Source organism: Apium graveolens, chromosome 8, assembly GCF_009905375.1.
Source record: "Apium graveolens cultivar Ventura chromosome 8, ASM990537v1, whole genome shotgun sequence".
NCBI lineage: Eukaryota > Viridiplantae > Streptophyta > Magnoliopsida > Apiales > Apiaceae > Apium > Apium graveolens.
Genome location: NC_133654.1, coordinates 43583940 through 43596363, shown reverse-complemented (window position 1 = coordinate 43596363; position 12424 = coordinate 43583940). Strand labels below are relative to the sequence as shown.

The 12424-nt window shown below is 31.4% G+C and overlaps 1 protein-coding gene across 1 annotated transcript; it reads left to right on the top strand.

Annotated features, from left to right (window-relative positions):
• The first annotated feature begins 5591 nt into the window (after window positions 1-5591).
• On the top strand, window positions 5592-6927 carry LOC141678500 (feruloyl CoA ortho-hydroxylase F6H1-2-like). The gene is made up of 2 exons (XM_074484839.1): window positions 5592-6173; window positions 6309-6927. Exons 1-2 carry the CDS (start codon window positions 5689-5691, stop codon window positions 6877-6879), a joined length of 1056 nt encoding a protein of 351 aa, XP_074340940.1. The 5' UTR covers window positions 5592-5688; the 3' UTR covers window positions 6880-6927.
• Window positions 6928-12424: the final 5497 nt, after the last annotated feature.

Sequence of the window (12424 nt, the reverse complement as noted above, 5' to 3'; positions counted from 1 at the left end):
AGTTTAAAGAGGAACATACCGTGTTAGAGTTATTGAAAAGATGGTCTCACAACGACATTAAACATGATATGGCTTCAAATGGATCGCATTTCATCTTCCCATAATTTGGTTCACATCCATTATTATAAGGCAGTAAGCTCCATGTCATAGTATTTGTCAATTGTGTCCAAGCCATGAACTAGTTTTACTTAATACTGTCATCTTCTGTCAATGGGTCATAATATTAAGCTTGTTTTATTTTCAAACATATTTGTAGGAATTTCATAGTTAATTTTATTCTTCAACTTGTAGAAAATTGAAAATTATAATTAAGCTAGCTTCTTCCCGTCTTTCGTTCTTCACATTTTTTGAAATGATTCATATTCAGTGAGAGATGGTGACCGTATGTTGTCAACTTTCTGGTTTCTTGCGGTTCTTAAGCCGATTTTTAATCTGTCATGCATGTTCTTGTTGTTCGTCTCCTTAATATCACGACGTATATAGTATGATTTAGTGTCCCCTTGTGGAGATTTGAAGACAAGTCTGAATCATGTCCATTGATATTTGCGGCTGTCATATATTGTTTCACTTTTCCATTCAGTTGTGTCAAAAGACTTGGATTGAAATCAGCCACAAAATCATCAGGGCTTGTGAGATCATAGTTGTCAACTATACCTTTAATTATGAAGGCTTCTTCATGTTACTCCATTTAATAGAATATTTTATTTTGTTATAGTATGTCGTGGAACATTCCGCACTTACTTATATGAATATGAAATGATTTTTTTCCAAGAAGTTAGTCATCATATCAATATTTAGACGTCTTTGAATGATATTGGAGATGTCAAATTCAAAGCTGTAGTCAAGTGTTTGACATGATCAATCATGTTTCTAGAGTTCCGTGAAGGTGGGGGTAGTCGTTTCAGAGATGTCATCTCCCTCTTATCGTACTCATTCTCACATCTCAACATGTTCTCTGATATGTAGCCTTTCTTGAAGAGTACTTGAATTTCCCTCCTCAATGTTGTGCATTCATGTGTCTTGTCTTCATGGTAATCTTGCAGGTAATATTATATTTCTAATTTTGCGTAGGCTCATGGGTTATCACTTTTAGGTGACATCACACACATCCGACTCATACTTTCCCACATATATTTTATTTAACTAGTCGATATTGTTGATGCAATAATTACGTATGAAGATATCATGATGAATTTATTATAAAACAATTTATGTTCGAAGGCATATAACTCATGAAAAAGTATCATTCATTGATTGTAAAACAAGTACATTTCGATATGACATAACAAAGATAACGAAAATAAGAATAAAAATAATATACGAACATAAATATGTTCAATCAAAAATTATTTTGATTTGTTAAGTACAAACGTCTGGACATAAGGTATTGATTGACTAATACGACAATATTCAATAGCTATTACGTAATGACAAGAAATTGTGATCGTATGACAGTATAACTACTACTTGTGAATCTAAGGTGAAATTGATGTGTATTAGATATGCATATTTAGGTCTCGTTATGTTATGCTTAATCTAAGAGTTTAATACATGTTTGTGCAGTTTAACGGGAAAAATAACACGAATCAACATGGCATCATGATATGTGAACAACATGCATGAATGAAATATTTGAAATATAAGTATGTATATGATATCATGTCAAAAGAAAATAACGAATTCTTCACTCTATACGAGTGACACATGAATCAAAGTATCATGGAAATACGTCAACCAAACATCTAACGAAGTTCTTAAAGGAAATAACATGATGACATTATAGGCATCAAATGTATTATATTTAATTTAACATAAAAGACAGTAATCAAAAGTAAGTCTAGGAATTGCAGACAACCAGCATAATGTTCTAATGATTTATTTGAAAGTAACTGGAATAACAAAGAAATGACAGAGAAGCATGTAAAGAGATTACTCGTAGTACGCTTGCAATTGGAGAATAATCCAACTCTTCGGAATCTATGTTGTCAAGTTTGGACAACTTGTAGGCTTCCCATCCAGTGATATGATCGATCAAAATGAGTAAGACACCATAGTTTTCTTGAATGTGTCCACTTTCCAAATCTCTACGAGTTGTTCCATTGTATGTCCTATTTGAGCTTTAAACATCTTGTTGACTAGACGTTAAAATCTCGTATCGAAACTTGTTAGACCAAATAGCAAGGTCAAGTAGCAGTAGATGCCCCTATCCGTTATAAATTCATCTTCCCTCTATTTCGAGGATGGACTTGAATCTAGTTATGACCATTTATGCATCCAGAAATATCAAGTATTTGTGTCATGTCGTCGCGTCGATCAACATATTAAGAGTGCATGTCTAACCATCATGACGATCAACATGTTAAGAGTTTGTGTCATGTTGTCACGTTGATCATCATGTCATTGATTAACTTATTTATGTTCAGTTTCTATTTGATATGTACATCGTATGGGTTGTCATTCAAATTATGTGTGATCACGTTAGGGTTAGTATCTATCATTACGTCATGTTCCCAAACGAAGGCGTCCAATATTTTTGTCAAAAAATCAATCAAATTGAACTTCATCTTTGGTGTCACGTCCTGTCCAATAACAACATTCATCTCCCCTATCATTAAGCTGACATTAACCAAGTTTTTTAGAATCGTCACGACAACTAGTGGGTGTTCTGGCTCTTGTCGTCATATTTTTTGTTTCCTTGTATGTAAATATTGTATTCAACTCAGGTTAGAGCCGTTGGACACCACCATAAATGTCACCAACTTATACTGAGTCGTCGTATTGATCTTCATGTCAATATATAATTATGTCAAGCTAATGATGTCGGACATCATCTTTAGGTGTACATCATGTCGGTATCTGGACATGTCATCAAAATATGTATGTCTTTGTATAAAATTGATATTGTCCTATTATTCTTCGTCCATAGAGTAGCCTCACACTCATACTCAAGAAAGATAACAGCCTCTCGAGTCGTGTGTTGTTGACTTCCTACTAGAATGATGGTAATTTTCAGAATCTTCATGTCCGCTTTCTTCAAATCTGATTTGCATCGTAGCTTTGGCATGTTATTTTCTTTTTGTACTCCCATCTTAGAGTTTTCAAGGAAAATGATAAGAGTTTCCTCCATACGGCATTATTTTTCATCATCGTAGATGTCGTCCACATCTAGTCGTCGTACCACTCTTTGTATTGTCCACCTTTTTTATGATTTCATAGAGCCAAGTTTCGTCTAGAGGTCCTCCTTTTCTGAATGAAACATTCATGTCATGTTGAAACTTTTTAAGGAATGAAACCATGTCTTCGTTTATATCCACGTTATCACCTTAATTTATCGTCATACCCTTGTGTGTCGAATCGTCACCCATGTTGAAAATCATATAGACTCTTAGCTAATTTCCCACAGACGGCGTCAATTGTTTTTACCAAAATTTGCGGGTTAAAAGCTAAGTCTAATACGATTTAGTGTTTAAGTAATTAAAGCAAGAAAGTAAGAATAAGAACGATTAAAGTAATCGACACAAGCAAATGGTGACGCGAAAAACCCCCGTGAAAGGGTAAAAACCGCGGGTGAGATGATACTCAACCAAAATAATTCCACTATAATCATATGAAGAGGATTACAATAGATTACAAGAAGATGCAATACAAGAATTATGGAAAATATGTCCCCGACGTTACGTTCTTGTGTATAGTTGTAGAGATTAAGTATTAGAGATGTTGTAGCTTGTGTAGGTGATGTAGGATTGTGTATAGTTGTATATAATATATGAATTATGCTGGATAATATATGTAGTACCGTAGCTATATGAGTAATGAAGAGAATAATGGTAAAAGATGAAGTTGTAAAATTATAGTCTAAGTAGAAATGTATACTGAAATTGTACATAATGAATTCATTGTGTTTTTTCTCCTCTCTACCACTTATGTACGTTTTTGGATTGTTTTCCCACGTTCTTCACTTATTCCTATAGTTTAGGGATAAGGAATAACCCCCTCCTAGCTTTTAGGAACGTTTTAAGACTAATTCTTCATGCAGTTCCGTTCCCGTCGACTACCTTCACGTCATGTCTTAACCAAGTCATCGAGCATCAGATTTGTGTATAGCTTAAATATATCATGTGGAGAATGATTAATTAGTTTGTAATTTGATGATATATTATTCCCCTAACTTCCATAAGCACGTGCCTTAATTGTAAGAGTTATATTCTCCATGATCCTATCTTTTAGAGATAGGATGGTTATCACATCCTATTTTTTAGGACGGTTTATGACCAAGTCTGGAAGTTGTTACGTTCATGTCTTTGAGCTCCACTTCCATCATGTCGACTCAAGTTCACGTCGAGTCTTCATGTCGAATTACTTCGTGTTAGCGGCAACATTTCAAGTTAGTAATGCAGTCGCCATGTTTAGCATTCTTCATGCCCTGACGGGTGAAAATCCGGTACTAACATTACTTAAACTGAATAAGTGACTTATAAGTGATAAGTTAATAAATGTTTATAAGTTATATAAATGTTTGGATAATTTTAATTATAATTCGGAATTCTTTTTATGTAAATGGACTAAAATAAATAATTTTTAAATATAATTATCTTAATTCTTATATTTTAAGTTAAATTAACATTTAAAAAAAATATTTTTAAAATAAAATTAACAAAAAAAATGAAAAATCAAAAATAAGTTAAGAAAAAGTACGTCGTTGCTAACATTCAACTTATCAACTTATAAGTTGTAAATACAACTTATAAGTTGGATCGACAAGCATTTGTTGATAAGCCATTGCGGGCTTATAAATTATTAACTTAGCTTAACAGATTTGTCAAATATACCCATTATAAAACACCTTTTCAGCTGATCAAAATTCTACTTCTAACTGGCCGGTGACAGGACGAATGCTTTATTTTATGTAAATTTTGTCACATGATTGCAATGACTCATGAAAATACTTAAATATATTAACAATACAATTCATACTGTAAAAGAAGAAGATCATGCTAAGGTTTTTGGAAAACATTATATGAGAATGCACGCCACATTGAAGTATCATGATACCGAAATTAACATGAAGGAGATTTTTAGAAGATTCCAACATGAAATAGTACAATCTAACTACTTTGTTAAGGACCAAAAAATATTGTAAACAAGGGGTGAATAAAAGGGACGCAAGACCTATTATCCTTGTTATAAGGGTTAAGCCAATCGTATTTAAAAGGCATTATATTATGTTGTATTAAACAAAGTAGTTGTTAGAAGGATGTGTTTATATATATATATATATATATATTTACATAAGTGTGTGTATTTCTAGTTAATGTATATCCGGTTAATATAAACATTGTAAGGTTGCTAAGAAAGGTTATCTGGCCGCAAAGGAGTCATCTTATTCTATCTTAGTTCTTAAGTTAATGTTTGCCGATCCACTTTACCAAGAGTAGTCAAAAACAATGTTCTTTTTATGACAGGTAGTCAAAAACAATGTTGTTTAAACATATACGCATAGAAATTTTCTGTCAAATTTTGGAAATTTCTACTATGCTACAAAGTTGCCAAAATTTCTGGCTGCCGAATATAATGTTTATAAATGGCAAAAAGATTCACGCCCATTATCCAAATGTCCCCCGGCATCCATTTCATTGATATCCTCATCATACGTGATACACCAAATTCCGCCCAGCAACTTCCAGTGTGATGGCTACTTCTTCAGATTTTTACAGACATTTTGCAGTAATAAGAGGGCATGGAGCAAAGGGTATCTCTGAACTTCGGCTGGATGAGTTACCAGAACAATATATTCAACCTCGGGATGAGCGAATAGACATGGCAAAAGTCTTGAGTAAAGAGACCATACCAGTAATCGACATATCAGACATGGATGATCCGAATGTAGCTCATCAGATTGCCGATGCTGCTGAAAAGTGGGGATTCTTCCAGATTATTAATCATGGAGTCCCCATTGAGGTTCTTACGAATGTCAAAGAAGCTACCCGGAGATTCTTTGACTTGCCCGTGCATGAGAAGATCAAATTTACCCAAGAAAATTCTCCTACAAAAAATGTTAGGCTTACAACAAGCTTTATTCCAAAAGCGGATAAGGTTCTTGAGTGGAAAGATTACCTCAGTCTCTTCTATGTTTCTGATGATGAATCGTCAAAATATTGGCCATCTGCATGCATGTATGTCATTTTCCTCTTAATAGTGCGTGTGCTAAGTCTAAATTATATTCCTATAATATACAGAATTTTGTCAGCTTAACTATTCACATCACCACATATTGATGAAGTATAACACGCCTTGCACTAATCTTTCAGGAATGAAGCGATGGAGTTTATAAAGAAATCTGAGTTTGTCATAAAGTGGCTGTTAAAAGCACTAATGCAGGGGCTAAACGTAGAAGACCTAGACTCAAAAGAATCACTTCTTATGGGGTCGAGGAGAATAAACCTCAATTACTATCCCATCTGTCCAAACCCTGAACTCGCAATTGGAGTAGGCCGCCACTCTGACGTCTCCACATTCACATTTCTCCTTCAGGACAGTGTTGGAGGACTGTATGTCCGGAAATTAGAGACAGATTCATGGATTCAAGTGCCTCCAATAACAGGATCCATAGTAATTAACGTCGGTGATGCTCTCGAAATCATGAGTAATGGTAGATACAAGAGCGCTGAGCATCGTGTTGCTGCTAATGGAACCTATAACAGAATTTCGGTGCCAATTTTTGTGAACCCGAGTCCGGAAGAAATTATTGGTCCACTACCTGAGGTGCTTAAGAACGGAGAGAAACCAATGTACAAGCAAGTTTTGTATTCAGATTACGTCAAGCATTTCTACCGAAAATCGCATGACGGGAAACAGACTGTTGATTTTGCAAAGATGTGATATATATATTGATGTTTCAATGGGACTATATATTATTATTTAAATTATCATTACTAGGATTAAGAACGTGTTGCGTGGAAATGTACTATTGTATTTAATTTTAAACATAAAATATGGTACACATAGATTATATAAAAACTGCTGCTTTTTTTCTTCTCTCTGTATGGGTGATAATTCAAGATATCTATCTATATCCTCTGTTATAAAAATCGGCCGATTTTTATAAAAATTGCTGATAAATCGCTCAAAAATCGGTTAAAAATATTTGTTCGATTTGACCGATTTCCGATAAATTGCCGATAAATTATCCAATTTTTTAAAAATCGTCCAATAAATCATAAATGAGTACATAAACATAATAATTCCAATTTTCGAAATCTGTAATAGTATCTATATCTAGTATCTTTGCCATTGTCTTAACCATACTAGCTTTCCTACACCTTGTTTGTGTACATTAAAGAGTTCAATAGTGTATTATACGGCAAGGTCGTGAGAAAGATGTTTACCTCAGAAAATGTTGGGCACAAAAATGATTTTGAAGGATCGAGCACCTGATTACTTAATAGATCAAAGCTATGTCTAGGAGATTTTCAGATTTGAGTCCCCACACACCCATTTATTTAATTTTATTACTTATTTTTAATATAAGTATTCGTATTGGTTATATTTTTTTTTATTAATTGTAGCAAAATATATGTAATTTTGAAAAGTATAAGATTTCATTCAAGTCTTTTTTTTGACATATTAAAATTTTAGATGAACCGGTTATTTAACAAGATATCAAAAGAAGGTCAGGACAATATTTTTTACTCTTTAAGACTCCCCTAATAATACGAAATACGTTTCGATACGATTGATAATAATAAATATAAAAAATACTAATACCGATACCGATATCAATAACCAATATTTACATGAAATAAATTGGGATGGGCGGACTCGAACATGACTACCTTCAAAAAACCGAACTCATAAAATAAATGGAATGAGATGCCGAATATGTCTCAAAACCAAATATTGATATCATGTCAACTAATTAATCATTACAAAATATTAAAGTATCATAATAAATTCCCAACATGATGATTTTAACAAAACCTTGCCAAAACTGTAAGGATACAAAAATATACAAGAAGCAACTTATCACGACTTGCATAATTACAAATTTGCAGTTATAATATATTTTTAACTTTCACTTATTTATAAGTTTGTATACGGTCACACGTATCTCTTCTTGATTGTGAATAATTCATAAATGGAATCAAATGGGCCCTCTTTTCACTAAAGAGTCACGCCCTTTATTCTGAGCAGGGGTTAATATTTTCTCAATCACTTTAGATATATTTATATATTCTATAACTTGAAACTTAACTTAAGCAAATTTCAACATATTTTTTTAATCATAGCAACAGAGAATACGGATAATGTAAACTATAAACATTGCATCATAAACATATATAGAAGTAGCTCCAAAACAAATAAATGTAATCATCATCTTAAATTTCATGAAGGTGAAAAAAAACTTCAAGTTCTAAATATTTGGTGAAGTAAAACCAGAAACGCAATTCGAATCAAAGTCTGTGAATGTCACAGCTAGTTAAAACTTAAGTTGTCAAGTTGATAGCTCTCTCAAATTATCTGAATCATAACTACAAACATTTTTTTAAAAACCAACTCCTATCGGCGTTGGGGACCCCACTAGCCGAGGTTCGATGACAACAAGGTAGTAGTAGCTCAAGGTATCAGGCTGGTGATGGAAATTTATACGATTAATTCTAAAAATCTCAAAAAAAAATTCTAAAAAAGCCAAATGTTTGATTTGTGATTGGTTAATTTTTCATCAAATCTCATGTATGATAATATTAGTCCATCAATTAAAATATAATATGTCATGTGCCTAATTGTTTTAATAGTTAATTTTTTTTCCCTAACACTACTAAATTTATGTATACAAATTTAAAAAACTGACAAATACTCACTCAATTCGTAGATGATAACAATTTATCCAAATAATTTAAGCGTCAAATATGGCTTGCCACCTAGTTCAGTTTTTTTTTTACTTTAAAAGGACGCCTACTTCAATTATAATTTGTTATAAAACAATCCTATCGGAATATGTGGTCCGTGTGATTATCCCATCTAAACTAGTCCTCACATGCATGCTATGACCGTTGCTAGATATTGTATTTCGTACATTAATTTATGAATCATATCTACCCAAATGATGTACAAAATAATCAATATTTGTCATTTTTACTAATTATTTTATTTTTATTTTCCTTCGTGAATGTGCTACCATAAACTTAAGGGGATTTTTGAAAAATATATTAAAATATGTAAATTATTGCAAATTTAGTTTCGGTTTGTAAATCAATTTATAAATATATCTTTTTTTATTGCATATATATTTTTAATTGCAAATGTAACTTAAATGTTAGAACTAGTAGTTAACCCATATTGAAATATAATTATAAAAATCAAAGACAAAATAAAGCTATTGTATATTTCTATACCTAAAGATAGGGTATTTAACCCATTTTGATAAATTATATTAGAAATTGAAATTCTAGCAAAATAAAATAAATATTTATATACCAAGTAATGATGGGAACATTTTTATGTTGAACCGATAGCATAAAAATGCTCCTAATAAATTGTGTTATATAGCATAAAAATGATGAACAACTGAAATTGAATTATTATTTTTAATTGAAATAGTTAACATTTTGTGAAAAAAAACTTGTTCTTAATGACACAATAATTAAACAACTCATTATTGTCAATTAAATTGATGTGATACTTGATAAATATATATAACTTGTAAGGTTAAATACATTCCTAACTTTAGATTCAATACATCATGTCGAATCTGTTTAAAAGATACAAATCATATTAATCATTTCTCACACATATTATTAAACACATTCACTTCATATTTTTAGAATCGAATATATTTCATGTTGATTTATAATTATGTATTATGTACAAATTAAATTAATCATCTCTCGCAAATTTTATTAAACACCTTCACTACATTATTAAATATGTTCACTTTTTTTAAATATAAAAAATTTCTACTAAACATACATATTTAAACGATATTATCGACTTTTCGAATTTTAAATTTTGAAAAAAAATCGCTAACAAGTTACACATCATAACAATACAAGTTCAACAAATATCTAACGTAGATTAAACATATTGTCATATTAAATCGTAATTAAGTATCATGTCCAATCTATCAAAAATCGAACAAAATAAACCACAATTAATTACAACAAAATCAAGCATACAAAAGACAATGAGCACAAATTAAACCATCATCGATTTTACGAATATGTTTACAACTAAAATCAACCATAAATAAGTACGATTTTATCATTTAATAAATAACCCACAACAACTGTGACGCCCTCCAAATTTGTTTCAGAAGTTTGGGGTTCACAACACCCACACAATATATAAACATGTTTATGAAAATAATATATGCAATGATCCTACTTAACACAACCACGGATCGCAATAAGTTAAAGTATGCACACAAGTCACAACCTTAATTACAATACATCGTACCAAATTCCATCTAGTTTAACTTACATTTTAAAATAAAATATTTTTACAAACTTTCAAGCTCAAAACTAAAAGAAAAGTCTTCAGCTAGCTTATTCCGTCTCAACCTGGAATCCTAACTCGCACACTTGACTGAGATTTTCGCTACCAACAATGTAATATCCGGGATATATCGTGTAATTATTTTTGCTATTAAATAATTATTATATGTGTTCAGTATCTATTCTCTGAATTAATTGTTAAGTGTTATTTGTGTTTGGATATTTAAAAATAATATTAATTGAGTATTTTAATTTTTATATGTCCAAAATAAAATATAGATAATTGTCATATCTTCCTAATTATTTTTATGTTAATTTATGGATTTATAAGGTTCATATGAAATTTATAAAATCTTTTTCCGAGTATTTAAAATCTATTTTATAAAAACGGGAACCAACCGACGTCATCCGTTGTTACATTTTTGGAACCCGAAACTCTTCCGAGAACTCCTTCCTAACCTAATTGTAATATTCCGAGCATATTCCATGTTTCGACTTTTTCGATTCGGCGTACGGTTTGTTCTGCGCGGGTCCCGGCGCAACACTTTCGACACAATATTCGTTTCGGTAAATCAATAAAACCCGTATTTTCGATAAACGGAAGCTTTTTATTAAACTATCCCAATTATCACCTCGTAGTACGTGTAACCAGGCGCTGAGACCAAGACCGCAGTACAAATTGTACTGGTTTGGATAATTATCCCGAAAACCGATACCGTTTGGATCAGTTTTTATAAATAAACGTACCATTTTATATCCGGGATGATCCAACGGGATACTATTTTTTCGTAATTATAAATAGTCTTTTCCCGTATTTTATTTCGTATCAAAATCATTTGCAGATAATTAATTTTATAATTTTCAGAGAAAAACCCTAATTTCATAAACTGTTCTAAGAATCAAACAGCAAAACGAAGGCGTTACCGATCTCTGTTTTCAAAGCTTGAGTAACCAAAACGAAGGATTTGAAGTGTTCTACCAGATTCTGAGCTTCGTTTTACTGCAGAAATCAAGGTTATTTTTCTATATTTTTATTTATTTTCGAATTAATTTTATTAAAAATATAAATTTTTGTTCGGATGATTGTTTGTATGATTTGATGATTGCATGATGTAGAGCTTGTTTTCCTGATGATTTTGATATATTATACGTCTGATTTGGAGTTCAATAACATGTTCAAATTTGAGTTTGATTTTCGAATTTTAAAATTAGGGTTTATAACCCGTATGAATATTTTCAATTGAAATTTGGGGGTTTTTGATTTAGGAGTTATTAGCTGTTGATTTATAGTGGATTGTGTTCCTTATAAAATTTGCAATCTATTGGTATATAGCTCGTTAACAGAGGATTAGGGATCGAAGGGAGTTGTGTTTTGAAGTTTTCCGAAGTTCGCCGGAAACCAGCGATGTTCTTGGCCATTTTTCGGTCAGGACAGGGATGATTAATGAATTTTGATTGCATGTATAAGTTGCTGGTAACCTGTAGATTAATTCTGGACAGTTTGGTGGCCTGAGGTGGCCGAAATCGTGTTCTCCGGCCACACTCCGGCGAGTCGATTGCGGGAGTTTGCAAAATTGCAAACAGGTCCCTGGACTTTTGGGGAAGAAACAGTTAGGGCCCTGAAGTTTTCAGACTTTTCAAATTTGGGATTCCTGTTTTAAAAATATTTAAAAATCATATTTTCTATATATCTTTATTATAAAAATTCGATCTTAATTTCTGAAAATTCCAAAAATTATTATTTTAATTCCGAAAATTATTTTTAATTCAAAAATAAATATGAATTAATTAGTTAATTAATTTCAGTTAATTTTTAATTGATTAATTGGTCAATTAATTCGAAAATTAATTGATTAATTGATTTAATTAATTATTAATTGATATTAATTAATTATTTAATTAGATTTAATTATTTAAAAATGATTTAAAAATTC